Source organism: Tachypleus tridentatus, chromosome 3, assembly GCF_004210375.1.
Source record: "Tachypleus tridentatus isolate NWPU-2018 chromosome 3, ASM421037v1, whole genome shotgun sequence".
NCBI classification, from domain to species: domain Eukaryota; kingdom Metazoa; phylum Arthropoda; class Merostomata; order Xiphosura; family Limulidae; genus Tachypleus; species Tachypleus tridentatus.
This window is the reverse complement of record NC_134827.1, coordinates 102826897-102850900: the sequence shown is the minus strand read 5'-3', so window position 1 is coordinate 102850900 and position 24004 is coordinate 102826897. Positions and strand designations below refer to the sequence as shown.

Below are 24004 nucleotides of genomic sequence, written 5' to 3'. Positions count from 1 at the left end.
ATAAGCTGACCCGTCTTTTAATTTTCTGGAAGGGTCTTAAGTCCCAGGGTCCTTGTATAAATCAGCGGGGTTGAGACTTGACTGTTAGTGATGCCAATTTATTCGCGATCGTTCATAATTCAGGTTTTATTTTTAATGTTTGTTTGTTTTGAAGGACTATCTGCGCTAGCTATTCCTAATTTAACAGTGTAAGACTAGAGATAAGGCTGCTAGTTGTCACCACCCACCGCTAGCTCTTGGGTTACTCTTTTACCAACGAATAGTGAGATTGACTGTAAGTATATAACGCCCCCACGGCTGAAAGGGCGAGCATGTTTGGTGTGACGGAGATTCGAACCCACGACCCTCATATTAAGAGTCGAGCGCCTTATCCACGTGGCCATGCCGGGCTTTATTTTTAAACTCTCAGTGTTGGAGAAGTCTTAAATAAACAACAGCAGAACACGTTTCGAAGTATCATTTATTAATTTTAATATATATATATCGTTTGAACAACTTTCAAATATATCACAAAAGGATAAATATAAATTTTTAAATGTTATAAATATTTCAATGAAGATATCTGTTTAAGAAAATACGTTTACAATATAACATGTTTGTTAGCATATTATTGTAACAAACCCTCATACGTTTAAAATATAACATGTTTGTTACCTTATTATTGCAACAAACCCACATACGTTTACAATATAACATGTTTGTTACCTTATTATTGTAACAAACCCTCATACGTTTACAATATAACATGTTTGTTACCTTATTATTGTAACAAACCATCATACGTTTAAAATATAACATGTTTGTTACCTTATTATTGTAATAAACCCTCATACGTTTACAATATAACATGTTTGTTACCTTATTATTGTAACAAACCATCATACGTTTACAATATAACATGTTTGTTACCTTATTATTGTAACAAACCCTCATACGTTTAAAATATAACATGTTTGTTTCCTTATTATTGTAACACACCCTCATACGTTTACAATATAACGTTTGTTAGCATATTATTGTAATAAACCCACATACGTTTACAATATAACATGTTTGTTAGCATATTATTGTAATAAACCCACATACGTTTACAATATAACATGTTTGTTACCTTATTATTGTAATAAACCCACATACGTTTACAATATAACACGTTTGTAACCTTATTACTTTAACAAACCCACGCTTTTTTTGATAACATAAACAATATTTATAATATTGAGGAAAAAAAAAGAAACTTAAACAGAAGTATAGCTTTCCTATTAAAAACAAAAAGAGTGCATTAACCATTACGAAAACAACATCTGGTACAAGTAAATCACAATTCCTATTGGTTAAACACTTCCTGCCACATCTGTTTCATAGTCTAAATAAATTATTTATTAAGTTGCAATAGTTATGTAGGTCTGATATAAATAATTGTGCAATAAAAGCAATTAATAATACATGAAATTAATATTCAGTAACTGATGTTACTTGCATCAAACATAACTCAGTGAACCATAATGTTATAAACAAACAAACAGTTCATTGAGATTTCAATTACAACAAACAAACTAACCATTCTGAATGTTTGGGATGTTTCATTTTCCTGTTGTTGCAGCAACAATTTTGTTGTATAGCCATTTTTTGTTAGAAGTCTAATGATAGAATAAAAGAGAATTAGAAACTCGGGGCATTTTAAGCATCATTTCTGGTCAAACATATTTGAAGCTAGAAATCAGAATTACCACAATAGACTGAACTCAGGCAGGGGATTCGTGTTGCAAAATAATTTACAAAATTCATTTATTTAAGCCATCCCTAGAGGTTTATCTTATGGCAAATGAAATCTATATATATATATATATAAAAAAAAAAAGAGAGAAGAAGAAGAGTACCAGTTACAATAACAAACAAGATACAAGTTAGATTAAAGGGGGTTTGACCATAGGATTATGAACTGAACAGAACAAGGTAAGCATTTCATAAAGTTTTATTTTGATTTATTTCATTCATGTAGACCTTTTCAACCCATGAGATACTTGTTTTCCTAAAAATTAAGTTGATCTGGTGATTCAAGTAATCTAACATGTCTTTGGTCTCTGGAATGTCTGCACCGAGAGCTTCGTGTAAGGTTTCTTCCAGAGCTCTGTTCAGTATGGTGAAGAATAAAGTGAGAAGAATTAGCATTATAAATATTATAAAGAAACTGACAAAAACTGGACCGAAAAGGTGATCAGCTTCGTTCATAGCTTCGAACTCAATTCTGCCCAAGCTGAAATTGATTAAGGAAAAGAAAGTTTCCACAAAATTCCTCATCATGTCCACGTTTGCACCAAATGTAAAATAACAGAAGAAAACCATACCAGTCATCACAACAGAGAGTAAGAAGACGAAGTACAGTAGAGGAGTCCCCGCCTTGCCCATCGTTCGAGTGGGGACTTGCATGTAGGGACTGAAAGACAACAATTTCCAGAACCTAATAGTCACTAAGCAGATGAGGATGGCTTGTACGTAAAATAAGGTGGAATCCCAGAAAGTTACGTACGTAAAACTTACAAATTTATTTCCAGTCTTAGCATCATTAGCCCCTAAAGTGTTTTTAACTTCTAAGGTTCGTTGAAAGTAAAGGAAAACACAACCAAAACCAAGTAATACCACCAAAAGTTCTTGTAAGTTCCAAAATTTTTTGAAATATTGGAGTCTCAGTTTATACAAGTCAGTTCCTTCTTTGATTGCAAACCCAATTAAATAAATTACACTCATCACCTCACACATGGCTACAAAGATCTCAAAATTTGTCATGTAAAGAAACAGACGTAAAGTGTTGAGATGGCTTCTAGTGAAGACGCCACCTGTGGGTGCAAACTCAAACAACAATGTCACATGACAGAATAAGTTACTGTTCACATTGTATGTCGTAAACTCTACTTGAACGGCTCTGGTTTGCTCATCTAGCCAGCCTGCTTCTACTAGCTCGGTGAAAATTCTCCAGGACCATGGTCGAGCTCTTCCTAGTTGAGTAACATAACCATTTCCTGAGTAGTAGGCCAGCAAACCTACAAATACAGAAACTACAGCATACATACGTGGACAACTGTTACAAATCATGGTATACATTTTGTATCACACAACAGTTTTTACAGGAAACATTTTATCATACGACAACCTTTCATTTATTATTATTCTCTAAATATATACGAATTATTAAAATGACTATCAACATTAAACAAAGAGAGCTAAATGACTTGTTTAGATTAATTAGTCTTTGTGATAGGATATAACCAAGTGTTTTCTAAACAAAAGGTAATTTTATATGTAACAGTAACATTACACCTTGTTCTTTATTCAGTGAGATACAATTGTGAAGACAACAGGCCTTGTTTTGCTTTTTAAATGAAATTTCACACACTATCTGCTTAAGTATTGTACCTTATCAAGATAAATTTAAAAAATCATTCCACTTTGTATATGTTATTAAATCATGAGGAAGGAAAACTCTAGACAGAAAAAGTCCATACAAAGAAATACTCCCAGGTGAATGCACTACCAAAATAAACCTTTAAAGAACTTTCACTGAATTGGTAATGATTCTACCATACATTTGTTGGTAAAAGTTTTCTACATAATTGTTGTTCAATTTATGTCGCTTTTATGCATAAGTTATTCAATTTCATTTTTTTCAATCTGCTAGTGTTCTAGAAAGTTTCTGAAAGAGAACAACCATTGGTACCTATTTGTCTAATTAGTGATGTTTCTGGTTTTAAAAGGCAATTTTGTTTCTCATGGTAATTCCATCAGATAGTATTTTGTGTTTGTTATTAAGCCTACTACATTCTGAACATACTACATGTTAGTTCCTTCTAAGTTTTGTTGATGTAATAATGCCTTTTACAAAATACCCAAGTAATTATCGAGATCAGTCCCAAAAAACCAGAATAATAGTTTTATTATAAGTAGAACAGAGAGACACAAAATTTACAGTATATGTAAGTTATTGGTTATTTACAAACTATTTAACGGTACAAGATTTATAACAAATTCATCATAGCTATAAGGTTGCCAAAAACATAAACTATTGATATTACTGTTTAACCCTTAAACAGCAGCCACCATCAACTGATGTCGCTACCGACGACGTTCCTGCTGTTTAAAGGTTAAACACACCAAACGCCACAAATATACTGGAAAACCAATACAGCTAAAAGTTATCATATGGAAAAAAATCATACATACACTTTTACACAATGCTCTTAATTTGACCATTATGGCTTGAATGTGGAAAGAAACATGTGTTCTAATTTAATTATATTAGTAGTACCCTGAAGCAGAATATTGAATCATATATTTTTAAACCACGTGGTGATTTAAACAAAACCACTAAGAGTTTTTCCATACATCGTATTTGTTTATATCTGTACAATACAAGTTGTGCGATACAATATAAAATATTTATTACTGTTGCTGTTGTCTCAGTATATCAGTTAATTATCATTTCTGAGTTAAAATTATTTGAATTTCTCTGTTAATATTACCACAACATAGTTCACTATTCTGTTACACTAAATAAAATAATAATAAAATAAATTAATTACTTTTATTTGTTTCAGTTTTTATTTACAATATTTTGGGACAAGCCCCAGTAAAATCCGTAATACTTTACCTGTTGTAGGTAAAGTGGATAATTCTTTGCTCGATTGCCAGATCCAAGGGTTAACTGCTGTTCTTTCTATTTCATTTGTATTACGAGCAGTTTTCCATCCAATCAAATAGTCAGTCGTGTCTTCGTTGTTCCAGCTGTATGATAAGCTATATTTTCCTAGTACATCTTCCACATCACTGTTACCACTGCGTAAGACTGAGGAAAATAAATTTTCAAATTTTTTAGCTGATGCAAAGCTGAGTAGCGAATAATTCAGATGCAGAACAAAATACAAGAAATAAATTGGAAACTGTATGCAAATTATTTGAAAGAACAATATTTCAAATAATGCACAGATCTCACGGAAGGAACGGATGTAGACTTGACCAGCTTTAATGCTTGTGAATTCCTAAATGGAATTTGACCATGATATTTCTGTGAATAGAATGCCTTCATGATTATATATATATATCTTTGTTTGTTTGTATGTATGGATGGATGGACTAAATTAGATAACATATGTCCTGGTGAAAATTGCATGATAGTTTGGTGATTATATTTACAAGGAAACTTTTAACAACAGCCTGGCATGGTCAGGTGGTTAGGGCACTTAACTCGCAATCCAAAAGTCATGGATTCAAATCCTCATTACATCAAACATGCTTGCCCTTTTAGCACTGGGGACATTATAATGTAACTGTCAATCCCACTATTCGTTGGTAAAAGAACAGCCCAGGAGTTGGCAGTGATTTCTATGCTACTTCCCCTCTAGTCTTCCACAACTAGCCCATTCAACCATGGAAGCATTATAATGTGATGGCCAATCCCACTATTCCTTGGTAAAAGAATAGTCCAAGAGTTGATGGTAGGTGGTGGTGACTAGTTGCCTTTCCTTTATTCTTACACAGCTTTGCACGAAATTCTAAAACAAACACAACAAACTTACAGCAACTGTTGTGCACCAAAACTTGTATACAAGAATTAGTTTCTTTCTAGCCTTAGCACTATAACTACTTTACTGTTTACTTGTTTGTTTTTGTAACTAAGCACAAAGCTACACAAAGGGCGATCTGTACTCTGTCCATAATGCATATCAAAACATGATTTATAACAATGTAAGTATGCAGACAGGCTACTCTGTCCATAATGCATATCAAAATAACAAGAGATATAAGACTCTAATCAGTGATGACAGAAACCCTACTTGTTGAGAAATTTATATGCTACTTGAAGTGATCTTATAAATAACACGAGATATAAGAGTCTGTTTACACTTAGCTAGGACAAATTTTCTGATCTGCATGAGTTTATAATGGTTCACAACTATCATGTATCTTACAAAAATTTTCAATTGTATAATTAAGTTATATGAAAAATATGGTGGTTAGTTTATTTCTGTGTGATTTCCTTGCATCAATATGCCAAGTTTTAAAGATTCATCAAAACACTAAAGAAATACATATCTTTACTTGTGAATATATAAACTGTATTTAAGGATTATTTGATATTATTACAATTATATTACCAACTGTAGTTAAAGCATCAATGTGAAAAAAAACAATTTTGAGAATCAAACAGAGAAAGACATAGGGATTACTAATTTATCAATTTATACATCTTTGAACTCTTGGTTAAACTTTGTGAAACAGTATGTTATGGAATTCTGTTTTTATTTATATCAAACAAACAGCTTTGGAAACAGGTCAGAAGGTGGAAAACTTTACTTATAAATTATTTGATATTAATAAATTACATACAGTCAAGTGGTTAAAACGTGTACTAATAGGTTTAAAGATATTCACATAGATATACTCAAAATTGAAGGTTGAATGCATGTAATTTAGTTTCAGAACCTAATTCACCTTCAAGTTTCCCTCTTAATAACTGATGGAGTGGGTAAAAAAAATAATAAGGGATTTACAGAAACACACCAGTTATGATGGCAGAGTTTGAAAACAATGTTACCACCATTACTGTCTGAAAATCCTCAGATGTGTGTTGTTATTTAAAAGATATTTCTGTAGAAGTTGGTTGTATGGAAAATTATACATCTGGAACACAAAGTGATACAATTTTACCATCTCACCTGGTTTTACTCTAAGTTGTCTCAGCCGTGGTACTCCAACCAGCTTGGAAACACAGTCTACAGTGAAGCCCAAAGAATTAATATTATCTTTATTATACCTGTGGTCCATGTGTAAACTAGGAATTAAAGTATGATTGATGAAAGTAATGACATCCTTGAAATTTCTTACCTAAAAAGGAGGAAAAAAATTAAAATATGATAAATAAATAACTGTATATTGAATAAGCTTGAGGGAATCCTCAATAGCTTTGGCACTTGAAATTCTTTTAACAGTATTAAAGTAGATTAATCTATGATACCTTTACATTTTTATTAGTTATATGTTTGGGCATGGGGTGCACATGGGGTATCCTGATTACAATTTATTTACCATCAGGATCTCAATCAGCTTACTTTCAAACTACAATTCATTTAGGCAGGGTTAAGGTAGATTAATCTATGACACCTTGGTTATGATCAAATACATCAAATGAAAGGATGTGACCTCTTAAGTACAAAATTGTAATAAGATCTTAAACTGGTCAAAATATGGCAGAGCTATGATCTATATGTTTGTACTTCAAACAAACTACATCATAGATAAAAAACAAACTTTTCTTCAGTAATACTCACATTCTTCAAGGGCATTGAATGCGTGTAGTGCCCTCTGACGAATACGTCTTTAGCCGTCTTGGTGCCATAGTATGCCAAAGGTGAGCGATGTCCGTGCACAGCTATAAAAGTAGCAACAGCAAATAGAACATACACTGATACTTCTTTGATTAATTTTAAAATAAGTTTCTGTTTTATCCAAAGTGTCTTTAGTTTTCATGGGCTTCCTTTGATAAAGGTTCGCTGAAATGTCTTCCGATTTATTTTCTTTTTTACGCAATAACATCTGTTGCACCGATGAAGACACATACGCTTCACCTCGTTCAAGAGCAGTGTTATCATTCCTGTCCATTAAAACTGGAGGTTTCTGTAATATAGTGAAAAATAATGAAGTTCACAATACTGGCTTAAATTCTCATGGACTAAATAACTTCTAAAGTATTACAAAAACGAAACATTTATAATTTTCGTTAATTTGCATCTGTAACTTGTCTAATCTGCACCATTCTTACCAAAAAAGGCAGTTTAAAGATTAATAATAATTAACCATAAACCTGTAAAGAAGAATAAAATTATGCTTACTTTGACCATCCATGCCAGCAAGATAGCATAAGTAACTGACATTAATGGCTGTATAATTATTAGACTGTGGAATACAGCAGTAACCACTGATAAGAGCCACTCCAAACTTCGTTTGTAACCATATGTTAACCCATACAGTACGATAAAGAATGAACTGGTCACTAAGGTCAAGACAGCTAAAGTCCAAATTATATAGATAAACCACCAAGATAAACAAGGGCGAGCGGTCATTTCTGTGGTGCCACTGGTCTTGGCTGTTTCTTGATCTGCTCCATAAATTAAATAGTTAACAACCGGGGACGAAGCGAAACCAGCCTTGAGGCAAACTACATTCCTCGTTTCCATGATTTTCCCAGAAGGACCGATGAGCAGATTTTATGGAATGTTTGTCCTGACCAAACCACCACTGATATGAGGATGAATTACCTGTCTGTAGTTTTGTTGTTTCATTGGAAACACTCTCAGAAATGTTTTGAATGTCAGTAATAACTGGTATTTGTTCAGTCACTGAGCTTGGACCAGAAACATTTTCTTCTAACATAACAGGTCTGCTTTCCTCATTAAGACTTGGGTTCACTTCTGATTTCATTTGGTCTTGTTTCACGCTTTGGTCAGGACATGGACTAACATTTCTAAAAATAGTATCACCAACAATAATGGAATTAGCTATACAATAAGTAGTCATTATAACACAAACCTATTATTATTATTCGACTTTCTAAATATTAAGACTTATTAATTAACATTACATCTGATAAACACTATATATACTAAATGCAAGTAAACACATAGATAAGGAAGAATTATGAAAATTTCAGAACACCAATAAAATATAGTATTTTAAGTCAAATTAAAAACAAGTTAAGAAACTACCAAAACTGTATATTGAAACAGATTTAGTTGTTTAATTATTTATAAATAGGTCTGATGAAACAAATAACGACACTGCTGTGTGCATTTTTTTTTGTGGAACTTACTGATTATCTTAAATATTTTAGTTTGAATGAATTTAATTCTGAATTACTTGAAACTTTTCATTATTTAATGTAGAATAAATTAATTAATTCTGTAAATAAATATTATTAATTATTTATCATTGTCTGAATAACGTTAATCTTTAATCAATTGTACTTCTAATTACTTTAGTCTTAATGAGTTTAACTTTCAGTTAGTTGAAGGCATAGAATTCAAATAATGCATTAGACCTCTACATCAAGTTTATATCTAATATTCTTTGTAATCTTTAATCATTAAACAACTGGCCTACTGTAAAATATCAAATAATAAATGAAATGCAATGACAATGTTATTCAAACACCTAAATTGACTTAGGTTACTACAAGGTGAGTTACAAAGAACTGAAAACCTCATAAATATACTTTTTATAGGAACCCATGCTTCTGAGTACAGGAAATTCTAGGAAGTAGAATATAAAACATATAGATGATAAAAGAACCAAAATCTATACAGAATGTTATGCCATTCACTAAATGAGGCAATACTGGTATTATGTAACTTATGCTAAGCCTATCTTTTTAGGTTACGTTTTTTTTTATGGATTACCATTTGTGTTTTATTAGTCCCTTTTAATGGTTTACAAAAACTAAAATCAAAAACAATGTTCCAAGCAAATTAATTTTGATCAGTTTAAGTTTTAATATGTTAATCCATCCAGTGTGGCTGTCAGGTATATATATGGTTTGGACTTTTCCTTTTCCCACAAACTATGGTTTCATGCCATATGTAGGATTTCATTGACATTGTGAGGAGAATTTACAAAACCAGATTGTTTGGTAATACTGCTCAGTTGGACAGAGAATACTTCACATGGGAAACTTAAAAATGAAATCCAATAAATAGCAAAGCCAGAGTGTATGGAAATAGATGGTCAAACCCTCAGAAGTGATTGATACAGTTAATTAACTGTCTTCTGATTCCAACAACTATCAATCTATGAATTTTTATTAAATACATGTTTCCAAGAAATGTTTAATGCTGAAAACAGATTTTATTCGTTATAAAGAGTTTATTTACTCTGTCATTTTCCAGATTAAGTAGCTCATGACCATTGTATGCCAGTTTGCATGTCACAGACATCAGGTGTAGTAAGTTCTTTGCAATTTTTTTCTGGCAAACATTCCTGTAGCTTTCAAATACAACAGTGATAACGTGAAATGAATATTGCAAAAATCTCATACAATTTTCATTTAGTTCTTCTAAGGCATGATATATCTCTTCCTTTTTTTTTTTAATTTTCCACAAAGTTACAGAAGGGCTATCTGTGCTAGCTGTCCCTAATTTAGCAGTATAAGACTAGATAGAAGGCAGCTAGTCGTTACCACTCACCGTCAACTCTTGGACTACTCTTTTACCAATGAACAGTGGGATCGATCGTATAATATTATAACACCCCCACAGCTGAAAGGGCAGGCACGTTTGATAGAATGTAATTTTTAACCCCAGGTGAAAAAACATGATTTTTCACAATACTGTAGTCACTACTATGTTACAATTTCATTTTCAAGGAGTAAATATAATCAGATTAAGTTAAATTAGTTGAAAACAGGATATAATTTATAAATCCACAAATAAAAAAAAACACTTTCTCGACAGCTTTTCGAATACTACAATTACTACTACTTTAAAAATGTATACAGATGAAATGTAACTTTCCCTCAACTGGGACTCCAAGCTGGAACCCTGACTTCCAGCTGATTCTATAGGATATGTAAACACGTCATTAGATAATTCAGTACAGTGGTTATAGGAAAAGGTAATTGTTTAATAACAATCAATGATCCATATGTTATTTTTCTGACTTTTCAGGTACTGAAAGTTAATGTATAATGTAAAACATTTACTGATATAAATACAACAAAACAAAATATTTATATTTTTTAACAGCGCCACCTTAAAGTCGTACACATAACTGACAGATGAGCTCTTCAAAATCATCAAATAACTAATACATGAAAAAGCGTGTTTAGTTTGCAAGGCTAAAAAAAGAAAATTATATATGAATTATTATTTTTTCCCCATTTAAATATGTTGTGGATTTAAACTGAAATATCAGAGAAATCAGCACCTACCTAAACAATGTAATAATTAACACATTCACCATGAATGCAATCAAACTGCTTTCAATCCCGGTGATAACGTGGCTTGAAGAAACACTAAACTTCCAAATTTCTAATTGGTCTTCAGTGTCATAAACATTGATTCCATAAAACATGGTGTTACACACCATGGTTGTCAACACCAGAGACAAAGCACACGTAATTCTCTGAACCCTCGTGAAGTTGCTATGTGCAGGGGCGCAAAAAAATACTGGACCAAAGGTTTATATCCTGAAAAGACCTGTTCACAAAATACAGATAAGAACAAGACTTTATTATGATTTACTGTTAAAAGCAGCTTTACAATTTTGAGCTCCTTTTAATACATGAACCAATTTAGATTGTCTGACTTTCAAGTGTTACTCAGTCAATATTAACATAATGTAAGAATAACAGATATTACACATATAAAGCAGGTTGAGTATATCACATTAAAATAATTTTGTAGCTTTATCACATTTTACAGTCCATGTTACCATATCTGGTCACGCCTTATCTCCTAACCATGTATCTTAACAATTGCCCTGTAAAGCACAGTGGGCATCACTGCAACATGTTCCATCATAAAGCTGTCATGTCTAAAGCACATCACTCCTCTCTGTAGCTTTCCATCATCCAATACCAGTTTTAACAGTCCCATTATGCAGAAACTCCTAGTTGCTAATATGGTGATTTGATTGATGTGTCTTTGCCTTGAATAACATTAATATTCACTTCATTCTCCAACTGTTTCAGGTATGTGATTGATTGACTTTATATGTGATGGAAGCAACTTGTGTTGCTTTTCCAGACAGAGAACCGTTTTGATTATTTTACATACAATTACTTGAGACATATAGTTTTGAAACTGTTTCACTGATGATTTGTACGGGTTGTAGTTGTGATGTAAATGGTCAATATGTCTATTCAAAATCATTTTCATATTATGTACTCAACCCTGTATATAGACTCATTTAGTTGTTTTTAGTAATCGTGTTGTAAGACATCACAAAACTTTATGATATGACAGAAAACAATTATTAACTTGTTAAATACGGTATTTTACTAACAACATGGCATCATTAACATTAGTAATCTAACTCCTAAACATTTACAAAAGTTTTGCTGTAGTCTATGAATGATCCAGACGTTTTAAACCCTAACAGTTCAGTTAGTAAGTTACTTGTCTTAGAAGATTCGTGTGAGTTAGGGTTATTGAGTTCATACCATGTCACTGAAACACGTAAAAATCAAGATACACCATACCTTTCATTAACAGACTATTATATATCTAATTAAGCTATCAACTGATTATTTTAGCTACATAAGGGCCAGTAAACTGCTGTATGAAATATCATAAGAATAATTATGAATTTCTGTAACTTAATTTCAAAACCACAATATTTTGTTGTAAAAAATGTAAATGTATTTTGCTATCTTTAGATACTCATAACATTATGAGAATAATCAAGAATTTCTACTTTTATTTATAGAGTTGAGATAAAGTAAAAATGTTTTACTTTCATATTCTGTGATTAGATATCTTTAGCCTAATAAAATATGAAGCATTCTCCATTCTCTAAAATATATGACAAATTTTTACTTAAATAAATAACAAGAATCAGATATGTAAGACTGGATTTCTGCACAGTTGTAGAGTAATACGGCTGAATATTTGTCTGATTTGTGTCTCGTGTTCATTTTTAAACCAAACCACTGAAGAGAATTTTCCCAATTTTTCTGAGGAAAAACTCAATTCAGTATTTTTATTTTAAAAAGTATATACATCCATGTTTTGAGTGGCATAAAGAGGAAGGTATATAAATTAACTTTTCACTTTTTCTAATCAAGTCTGAGTTTGTAATAAGGGATGGTAAATGATGGATTGATATTTGTGAATCATAGATTGCCTGTAGATTATCACATATATAATGTTTGAGCTCATATATACAAAAAACAAGCAATGTGTATCCCTGAGTAGTAATTTTATATATATTCAGTCACGGAATATTTCTGACCTTATACTGGTGTCATTAAACTTGAGGGAAAAATTAGAAATGTCTTTTTGAGAAGTTGGTTTTAAATGGCAGTGTAATCCCTCAGTTGTGATGTCTAGCCAATGCTCTGCAATAAAGAGCCAAGCACGATTTGTCTGGATGTCTCTAACCAGGATTTTCTTTAAGTACCTGAATAAACAAATCAATACAAATTATATGGTACTTGAATTTTTAAAAGATATTCTACAAAGAGAATAAATTCATGAACTATTACAAAGTGATCTGAATACTCCTGCTAAATAACCTTTCACGAATTCTATACTAGCAACTTCACCAAGTACTGAGAAACAAATGTACAAGAATGTCACCCATATATCTGTAACAAACATATATTTGTTGACTGACTTATGTAAACACCTAGGAGCATTTGCAACGAAATCATCAACAATTCAGTGTTTTAATCACTTTCTATCAGGCTAGAGAAACGTTATAATCACTTCTCATCAAGGTAGAGAAACGTTATAATCACTTCTCATCAAGGTAGAGAAGCATTGTAATCACTTCTCATCAAGGTAGAGAAACGTTATAATCACTTCTCATCAAGGTAGAGAAACACTGTAATTACTTCTCATCAAGGTAGAGAAACACTGTAATCACTTCTCATCAAGGTAGAGAAACGTTATAATCACTTCTCATCAAGGTAGAGAAACATTATAATAACTTCTCATCAAGGTAGAGAAACGTTATAATCACTTCTCATCAAGGTAGAGAAACGTTATAATCACTTCTCATCAAGGTAGAGAAACATTATAATCACTTCTCATCAAGGTAGAGAAACGTTATAATCACTTCTCATCAAGGTAGAGAAACGTTATAATCACTTCTCATCAAGGTAGAGAAACACTGTAATCACTTCTCATCAAGGTAGAGAAACGTTATAATCACTTCTCATCAAGGTAGAGAAACGTTATAATCACTTCTCATCAAGGTAGAGAAGCATTGTAATAAATTCCTATCAAGGCACGGAATTGTTTTAACCTCTACATTCAAGAAACCTTACTTAATAACCACAAAATGTTAACTTTATATACAACAAAAATAAAAACTTTACACAATAAAGCTTTAGGAAGTCTCAATTTCTCCATATTTTACCCTTTCTATTGTTACTACATCCCCCTGGTAAGACAACAACTTTTTTGTACACACATAACTAACTTCACATGATTTATGTGTACATAAAAAAAATCAGTAACACTACAACAGATGTACACATTCTTTTGTAATAGATTGCCAGTTACTGTTGCTGGCATTATATCACTGTATTTAAATACTTTTAGCTTTACACTTTACGTACATCATGAAAATAAACTTAATAAAATACCCTAACGGTGTGGTTTTGAAGATATGTCTTCCACTGGATATCTCATAAAATACCCTAACAGTGTGGTTTTGAAGATATGTCATCCAATGGATATCTGATAAGAGACAAGTCTTCATATTTAAATTCAAGTAATGAATCTAACAGTAAATATATTACTTTAGTCAATCACTGTTTATTCATTCAGTGCTATGTGTTTTAAATAGTACCGAGTTAATTTTCAATAGTACCTTAGCACACTAGAGGGCAAATGAGGTCTGTAAAATATGGAAAACCATTTTGTGTGTACTGAAATGAAATTAGTAAGTGAATATTTTTAAAGACAGAAGAAAATACATGTTAGAAGATGATCTCTCACAAATAGAGTAACTAACAATCATTTACGCAAACAGCACCAATAAGATTTAAGATATTATTAAGTACTTTTCAGATAGATAAATCAGGATAATATGCTGTCTAACCATGATGGGCTTGCTCCACCACTGTCATGCCAAACCTTCAGTCCCGTCAAACCACCAAGGGATTGAGATGTGGAAAGTAAAAACCAGTCGTTACTTCCTTGTTGCATCCTTTTCATGTTAGAATCTCTTAAGAGAACCTTTCGGCTATTCATTTTTTTTCCCAGTAACTGGATACCAACATTTGCAGTTGTGCCTGAATTCTAAGAACAAAGAAAAGACAAAGTTACAGAATGCTGGTCTTTGTCATGAATCAGATAAATTTGACAAGAGCCAATAACTAAACAGCAGTGAAGTCGTGGTGTCTACTGTTTAAAGTACAGCACACCATGAAAAAATTGGAAGTAAAGGTGAACTATGTTGGGTACAAACCATGAACCATAAGATTTATAATGTATGGTACAAGATTAGGTGTGAATTATCTGAGCATTAGTGAAAATCACAAAATCTAGAAATTGGGGTATATAAAAACAACAAACAATTAAAACTGATACTAAGCAAAAGAGTTTATATTGGGTACAAGTAAATGGAATGCATACATGTAAATTAGTGTAATTCACAGAACCTGCATACCAGAGTATAAAAACACGTGTTTATAGCTTGAAAGACAGCACAACACATTTAAAAATTAATGTTAGCTTCCCAATGTTGCCTTCAGTGTTATTTGTACAGACTTAAGTGGGAAAAAGCCATCAAGTTTTTATTTTACCCATTAAACTTTATGGTGGGGGTAGTCAGTTGGAAATCAATGTACGTTCTAACTTCATTCAGTAAACATCATAAATAAAAATATATGTTGGTAAAGAGAGATATAATAAAAGATGCGAGTTCAATAAATTGTTTTAATACAAATATATGTTTATTTGTTTCTGAAGAAATTACAAATTCATTATAAAACTGTATACAGCCTGATCTCTTTATTAAAAGAAGAACACTTAAAAAATAATATTGAACATAGAATAGAAAGTTATACTTTTCTTATACTGAAAATGGATTTCCAATAGGTACTTACCTCCTTTCACAAGATTAGCCATTTTCATTCACTGCTGCCCTATATACATAAAACTTTTTCTTTACTCATGCCACAAGCCTTGCATTCCTCCCCTTATTGTAATTAGTACATTCCAACATGTCTCTCATGCAAATCATCATGTGCCATCTATTAACCAACTGCAGCATGATATGCTCATATCATGTAAGTGACTCCTTCTAGACTCCTGTACTGAACCTACACTTCAGACGTTGGCAGAAGATGTGTGCACCAGGCAATTAGCTAGAATCTCACATCGATAAGGAGAAGAGACTGGTGCAATAGAATAACAGAAGCACCCCAAAAGTGTCTCTGACCATGACAGACAGAGATCTGAAGACCAAAGGAGGGAGCTGCACCACTTCTAAGTCAGGAATACTCTTCACCCTTGTGTTTAATTCGTGAAACACAAGGACAGAAATTATGAGATGTAGAGTGGCTAAGGCACATCAGACCATACTCAGCAAGACAACTATATCCAAAACGTCCAATATGAGGTACCACCATTCATCATACCATCTTCACCTCTGGCCTAAGAATTGGGGATTAAGATCTGCTCCAATCCCTGGGTATTACACAAGTATCAACAGCTGCAGCATTCTGGGACTGGCCAGTTGGCATCGAGAGAGTGGATTAAACTTGTTCGAGAACTTCTACTGACTGGTTCACTTGAATCCAAATTCTCAACACTGAGAACTGATGTCAACACCAGGGCTTCCAATCAAAGGGGTAAACTGCATATGTGCTAAATCAACTCCAGGTGGTATGGGATGTGTAACAGGAAGCCACATCAAACACTAAGTTGACAAATCAACTCAACTGGATGTGTAAATGAACAGTAGAAGGCCATATCAACCAATTCAGTGATGGATCAAGTCCAGAATAGCGTATATAGTGTAAGGAGGCTACACCATCCAGAAAGTAGAACAACACCACCACTCTTGACTAAATGGTTACAATCAACGTTTTTGTGGAACCCATTCAGAAGGATGTCTTCATGGTCAACTGCCCCAGTGGCTTGGAAATGGAAAGCAACAAGGACTCCCGTACTTGACCCAAAAACGGAGGATAAGGATGTATTGGAGAGTCCAAAGGAATGTCATCACTGGAGACAATGCAATGGTTGAACATGATACCATGTTTTGAGAAGCATACCACAGAGAGTTGTTCACTCGAGGCATTGCAGGAATGAGCAGCTATCCCCTTCTGTTTCATCAATGCAGTTCAAGGGTGGTACAGTCTGGAATGGGTATATTTATGAAAGAACTATCACAAGTTAGACAACTTTCCGGTAATCTTGTGGAACACCCAATCTCTATGGTGATCATGCAAAGCTATGGATGAGAGAGCACAAGTCAACAGGTGTGGGAGAAAGAAGGTAGAAAGGAGTAAGCCAATTGGACAAGAAGATGGACCTTACTTGTAAGAGTAGAGAGAGAAAGATCCTAAAAGAAGAGTTGCCAGGGAACAAAAAGATAGTTGCATGTACCCTGTAGGGTAGCTGTACCTGCAACATAATACTGTAGGGCTCCAATGGAACACAGCAATCTGTCGGGGTCTAGATGAGGGTAAAATGTGACACAGAATAAGATAAAGAAATGGGAGAAAAGAAGGAACAATCTTCCCAAGCTGTCATGGTCTTGGAGAAAAAAGATCACTCAGGATAAAGAAGAAAATAAGTAAGATGAAAAAATGTATGAAAAATGCCAACTGCAAATAAATCAATCCAGAAACAATGATTTCTACACAGTGTGCCCCGTCCTCTTTGTGGTGATAAGAGTCACAACTGTAGAGTTGTCAGAATTAACCATCACCAGACAGTAACGGGCGAGAGAAAGGAAGTGAGATAACACCTGATGAACTGTTAGACGTTCGAGAACACTGAGATGCAAGATGAGTCCTTCCAGAGACCAATGGTCCAAAGCTACGTGGTGATCGACCCAATCTCCCTATCCCTGGAGAAATGTTTATGAAGAGACGGACATCCAGACATGGGGTAGGTCGTGTCACACCCACCAATGTATGGGATTGTTGTGTCACCACAGCAGATCGATTCTTTGGAAAGGAGGAAAAGAAATGGTACTAGAAAGAGGATCCTGTGTAAGGTTTCATTGTTCATTAAGTGTCCACTGTAGGGAACTTATATGGACACAACTGAGGGAAGACTACATCTGCCAAACGAGAAACAATGTAGAGGGAGTTACATACATCATGCGAGCATATTATGCTACTGTTGGTTAATAGATGGCACATGATGATTTAGATGAGAAACATATTGGAATTTACTTAACTCCAACAAGAAGAGAGTGCATGGTTTATGGCATGTATAAAGAAAAAGCAGACAGAGGGCAGCAACGAGCAAGAAGAGTGAATTTTAACCATTTTAAGTTATTATTATAAAAATCATGACTGCAAAGTCAATAAGAGAATTTTATTCAATGTCCATCATTCTGACTTTCACCTTTCAACTTACACGTGGAAAGGCAAAAGCCAAAACATCAGGTATTCACAGACTTTTTTCACTGGATTTTGTAATCGTGAGTTTTATTATGATTTCTAATCTCCATTCTGAAGTTGGAAAATGATTTTAAATTGTACTATTTTAAAATTATCAAAAAATTACATTAGCCCAGGAAGTACTTGAAACCATACTGTGTTACATGTGATATTAAGCATTGATCAAGGTAAGTGCATTTGTAGGTTATTAAATTTTGAGTTTCTTGACAGATATAATGAATTTTAAAAAAATTTCACAGCTTTCTAACAGAGCTCAAATTTGTTGTTTTTTTATGTATAAAATGATAATTTAAAACTATTTATTTTTCATGAACTCTGCTCAATGATATGCTGTTACTTTAGCCTCAAAGTTTCAAATGTTAAAGCTTAACTAACTAGGGTAGTGGTGACATCATAACAATATACAACTATGTTGTGAGCATTAATATTTAAAGACCTGTAGTATTCTCATGTATAATTTACTTAATAGTGACTAGATAGGTAGTGAAAAGATAATAAAAGAGACTGGACAATGAATTATATATAACATTTAGAACACAAATACAGCATTGTCCTCTTGCTTTGAACACTGGACGGTTGCAGTTATTTGAACTTAGAAGAAACTTCAACAAGTCTCAGCTTATTTGTGTAAGATACTAACATGTTCTTTCTCTGAAGGCAAAGACTGTTTCAACTGAGATCCTTATCCAGGCTTACAAAACCTAGCATTACTTAAATAACAATAAAATTACTGGGATCTGTTGAAAAGTGAAGTAGGCTGAATTAAGAGGTTAAATAAAGTTATTTAGTGATGAATAGCAAAGGTAATGGATAAAAGGTTAACACACAGACAAAACTTCAACAAATCTTAAGTCATTCATGAAATATCAACTTTCTCCTCATCTAATGACAAAATTAATCTGGTGTGAAACATCAAAGCAGCACTGTCTGTTTGTAGTTGATCAATCAGAAAACAGTCTCCAGAAAGCAGAAACACCACTATTAAGTGTGACAGTCACAAGATAATCCTCTATACAAAGGTGAAACAATTGAAATGTTCCTTGACCAAAAAGTCTAAATAAAATAACACCTTAAGTTGAATCTAGTACATGATTCCAACTGGATAAGAATTTAAAATGTTATGCATGTGAGGTACTTACTATTGGAGAAATCCTACATCATTTCTAAAACAAATAACTCTAAAACATTTGGTTTTCTTAACATACACAAAGAGACAGCCAATATGGTCAAAATATACATGTTTTTGTATTTTTAACTTTCACGTACTAACTGTGGTATGAATAAAAAGCATGTATACATCAATAACAATTTTTACACTTACCAACCACATGCCAGTGTAAACAGAAATGAGGTAAGCATATGTTTCAGAAGGTTTATTATCTTCCAATACCACAACTGCCCTCTATCAAAAAAAATTTTAAAGGTGAGTTCTCTTTCCAAAAACAAGATAAATTTAGTTAATAATAATTAAATCGAATTTCTTTATAAAAGTTTTTCAACTATTCAAACTGGCAAGTCTAGTTTTGAGTATAACCAACACCACCACCCCTCTAAAAACGCTAATCTCTGAATGATTTTCTTTACCCTCTTGTGACTTACATCACGTTCCTTGGACCATGAATTCTGATAACATTACATTCTACTTCATCATTTTGAAAATACTGGACCCATAAGTTATTTCACTTAAATTTTATCAAACAGATTATATATATAAACACATAGGATGCATTCCATATTTACAAATAGATGCTGTATAAATATGAAGAAAGATAAACCATTTGATACATATATTGTTGTTAACTATGAATCTTTAGGGTAAAGCATTAACTATAAGCTTCATCCTATGTTTTAATCAACTTCACTCAAACACAAGTAAAAGCTACACTACCATTTCTGGAAAGGTTTTTCAGATAAAAAGAACTTGAAACGTTCTTTATTATTTATTGACGACAAAAATACAACAAAAAGTTTAGAAAACATGCATTCTTTCATCAGCTTGACCTGGCATCATCAGATGAGATATGTATTGAATAGAAAATACAGGACTCCTAAATTAAATACATTAGTTTAGAACATGTGCAAATACTACATAGAGTTCATATACCTTAAAAACTGAAATACAGTGGAACCCCTCTAAACCCTTCAGCACTGAGAGAATTTGGCCTGATTAGAGGGGTTTCACTGCATATAATTAGGGATTATGTAAACAAAAAAAAAAGACTGTGATTCAATGGCCACTTTCAAGAGGTGACCGAATCTGAGGGGTGGCCACTTAGAGGGGTTCCACTGTAGTTCATTTTCACGATGTAATTCAACTGGATAGTTTTTCATACATTTAAAACTTAAACAGTTGGAGTTTAAATCAAGTTTCAGGTAGAATATAACAAACATAAATTTTACTTCAAATTCTGACAGTATCTTAACGGTTTTCGGACCTTTCATAAGTCAGGGAACAAACCTCACCTTCAGAACATCATTTCTATCTTTTCTTCTAGCCCAAATGATAAATAAAATGTAAATTCCCCACACAGTACAGACAGAGCAGATGATAATCATGTTACTTGTCATGTTTTTTAAAAACTTGGGAAGAGTTCGAAGTTGAATAGTATTTGGAGTAACCAAAAAACTTGCTGCAAAGACAGAAAGATGAGAGCACATACAATGGATATTTGTTTCGGTAGTCCGTGGTCCAACCTAGTCAACAAAGTAAAGCAACTACAGTGCTACATGCAAACACTTCAGTGTTATTTTAAGCTGGTTGTTACAAAGAATAATACTTATATAGGTATTGTAAATAACTATAGAAATGCACGGGTGATACATATACAAAAGTCACAAGTGCTGATTAACTGAAACTAAATAGTAAATTCATTGTTAATACACTATATTATTAAAGAAAACACAGAAACAAAAGTAATTACTTTATATACACTTTAAAACAACACACTAATTAGAACCTCTTGTTCTTATATTGAACCATATGATTATAAAATATTCTTACAAATAACCTGTATTACTTTCTATTGTTCAGCCAAGTCAATTTGATTCGAACATTATAACGATTAAACTACGTCAGTGAACGTTCCATTAGGTTCATTATTCTACAAACACTGTTTAACTACACATGCTTCAAGCTTTGCATGATCATTTTGTTTGATGTTAAATCCTTTCCCAAGTGGTCTTACGTCTGAGGAAATAACAGAATGTATTTGTACCCGTCAGTGTTAGCATGCTGTTGACCTCCAACCTCTTTGGTTGAGACATAGGAGGAGGGCACTCTTTACAATTTATTCCAAATTTTAATTATTTAGTAACAATCAAAGAGTTTGTTCAATGCAGAGAGAAAATTGTATGACAGTGAATACATCTGTATCCATCATTCCTTCAGGAATACGACCATTTGGGCAGGGATTTATCTTCCATAAAACAGCGATCCAAAGCTTGCAGGATGTGTGGTGAAACAATAGCTGTAGAATAATGAATATAACACGATTTAATCTTCATAAAGTTCTGATATTAATACTAGTAAGTTTGTAAGAGCTAAATAGAAAATCACTGTTACCCAACTCCACGCTCGTATTCACTGTGATAATATTCTGCCTCAGTCATTGAACAAACTCACTAATTGTTACTAAATATTAAAATTTAAAGTACATTACACAGCTGTAATTGTTCCATCATTCTAAGACTGATGTGCATTTCAACCTTTTGGTTTGGTTATCACTCTCAAGCAAGAGTTTTAGAGCAGCTACTCATCTAGTGAGGCCACTTTGTGCTTATATGTATCCTAATGTCTTGGATGTACACCCAAACCTCTACCTTTGGCAAGGTCATTGAACTGTCAAGCATCACTGAATGAGCACTCACAAAATTACTAAACTTTTGAACTGTTTAGACTTTCCACTTACTAATTTCTGTCACTAAAAATTCTCATCTGAAGTAACCTCTTCAGAATGCCCACACACCTCTACTGAGATATAAAATTTTGCTTCAATTTGTTGTAACTTCCACCAGCCACAACTTCAATCTCTACACATTTATCATGTGATATTTCTGTTCTGGAGGTCATGAATACAGCCACACACGTGTGGTGCACACTGAGCAGAAAACTGGACATGGACAAAACAGTATGAACAGAGAGTGATATTCAGACAGTAGATACTTGACGTAGTTTTCAGGAAAACATTTCAGGGAGACAAAGAAGTAGGTACAAAGAATCACTGGACAAGGCGACTTTGTGAACTGACACATTGGAATGAAGATTCAATAGATGGTAAATTAATGGGAATAGAAGGCCAGAAAGAGAAGAATACAAAGTGATCTACAGGAAGAGGTACAGGATAATAAAGTGTGAAAAAGACCAGTCAGAACAGAACACAGTGTTGAACTGGTATGACTGACCGATTGAGTGAAGAAATTCCCATTTAAAACTGCATTCTGGAAAATATACTTTAAAATCTATGTGTAATCCTGATACCTTGAGAAATTAGATTTCTACAAGAAAAAAAAATCTTTGCAGCTAAAGTAAAAGAGATTATTCTTGTACATATTAAAATTAGTAAGGTATATAGTATTAGTTATTGAAAAGATACACAGAGAGTCCAAACATTAAAAGTTGTTTCCAAAACAGTTTTAATTTCTGTTGAAATATCTCTTTCTAGTGAGGTTTTGTTAACACAAATAATAAACATATGCTGCTGTAAGTTGTAAAATTACAGTATTAATTACTAGGAATACATCTATGTTGAACTAACATCTATACAAGATAAAACTTTATGGTATGGGAAAAATTTATCTAGAAAGAAAATATTACCTGTATATGCTTTTATTACAGTTCCAAGAAAGGTTTGTTAAAGACACTTCAATAAAGTGTTGGGAAAAACATCCAGACATTAATTTGTAGTAAAGTGATACAGAAAATATCATTACACCAAAGAAACTGAAATACAACATAACCAATAAATACATATATAATTATATTTAACAATATATTAATAACTTTTAGAAATAATGCTATTAGTCATACCTGGCAGCCTAATTGTGACCACTCATCTTGTTGTTCATTCCAGAATAAACAGCGAGAGAGAAACAGAGATAAGGTATACTCTTGTGACAGCTTCTCATAACTACTGTCCTCCCATATTGGTGCTTGCTGCAACCAGCTGTGTTGCAGATCAAGCTGTTCTACAACGATATCAACATATGGCAAAACCCCTAAATAGTAGATTCCAATACCGGTATGTAGCATACTTTCAGGTACGGTCAGTACATACTGTGTAGTTTTCCGAGCATTGGTGAAAGGTACAATGAGTGAAGCATTTGAAAAGTCTGTTATAACAGGTTGAGACTGAAACTTAATCACAACCTACAATAATATAAATTACCTTTTATAAATTAGTGATTAGCTATACTTCAACGTAATCCCATGTACCAGCTTTTGCATAATGTGATATTGATAAAAAGTTATCACTGGGGTGGAAATGAATAAAGTATATCTTAAGTACCTCCTTCAATCCAACAGCATTATCTATCTAATACATAAGAATCAGTTTTATCTGCATTTTTTAATACAGTCTAGTTCTAATGTTTTTACTTATCAAAATCACTGAAACGAATAGAACAAAGAAAACATAAGGGCTATACATC

At 32.9% G+C, this 24004-nt stretch overlaps 2 protein-coding genes across 2 annotated transcripts; both read right to left on the bottom strand.

Moving 5' to 3' along the window:
- Positions 1-465: 465 nt before the first annotated feature.
- LOC143247636 (polycystin-2-like) lies at positions 466-7511 on the bottom strand. Its single transcript, XM_076495994.1, has 4 exons — positions 7323-7511; positions 6711-6879; positions 4646-4840; positions 466-3041 (listed from the first exon to the last, which is right to left on the bottom strand). The coding sequence occupies exons 1-4, from the start codon at positions 7335-7337 to the stop codon at positions 1966-1968; spliced, it is 1455 nt and encodes a 484-aa protein (XP_076352109.1). The 5' UTR covers positions 7338-7511; the 3' UTR covers positions 466-1965.
- A 9-nt stretch (positions 7512-7520) lies between these two features.
- Positions 7521-23867, bottom strand: LOC143247637 (polycystin-1-like protein 2). The gene is made up of 8 exons (XM_076495995.1): positions 23385-23867; positions 20822-21052; positions 19680-19760; positions 14815-15014; positions 12997-13164; positions 10973-11240; positions 7884-8515; positions 7521-7668 (listed from the first exon to the last, which is right to left on the bottom strand). Exons 1-6 carry the CDS (start codon positions 23604-23606, stop codon positions 11186-11188), a joined length of 957 nt encoding a protein of 318 aa, XP_076352110.1. The 5' UTR covers positions 23607-23867; the 3' UTR covers positions 7521-7668; positions 7884-8515; positions 10973-11185.
- Between the last annotated feature and the right edge of the window lie 137 nt (positions 23868-24004).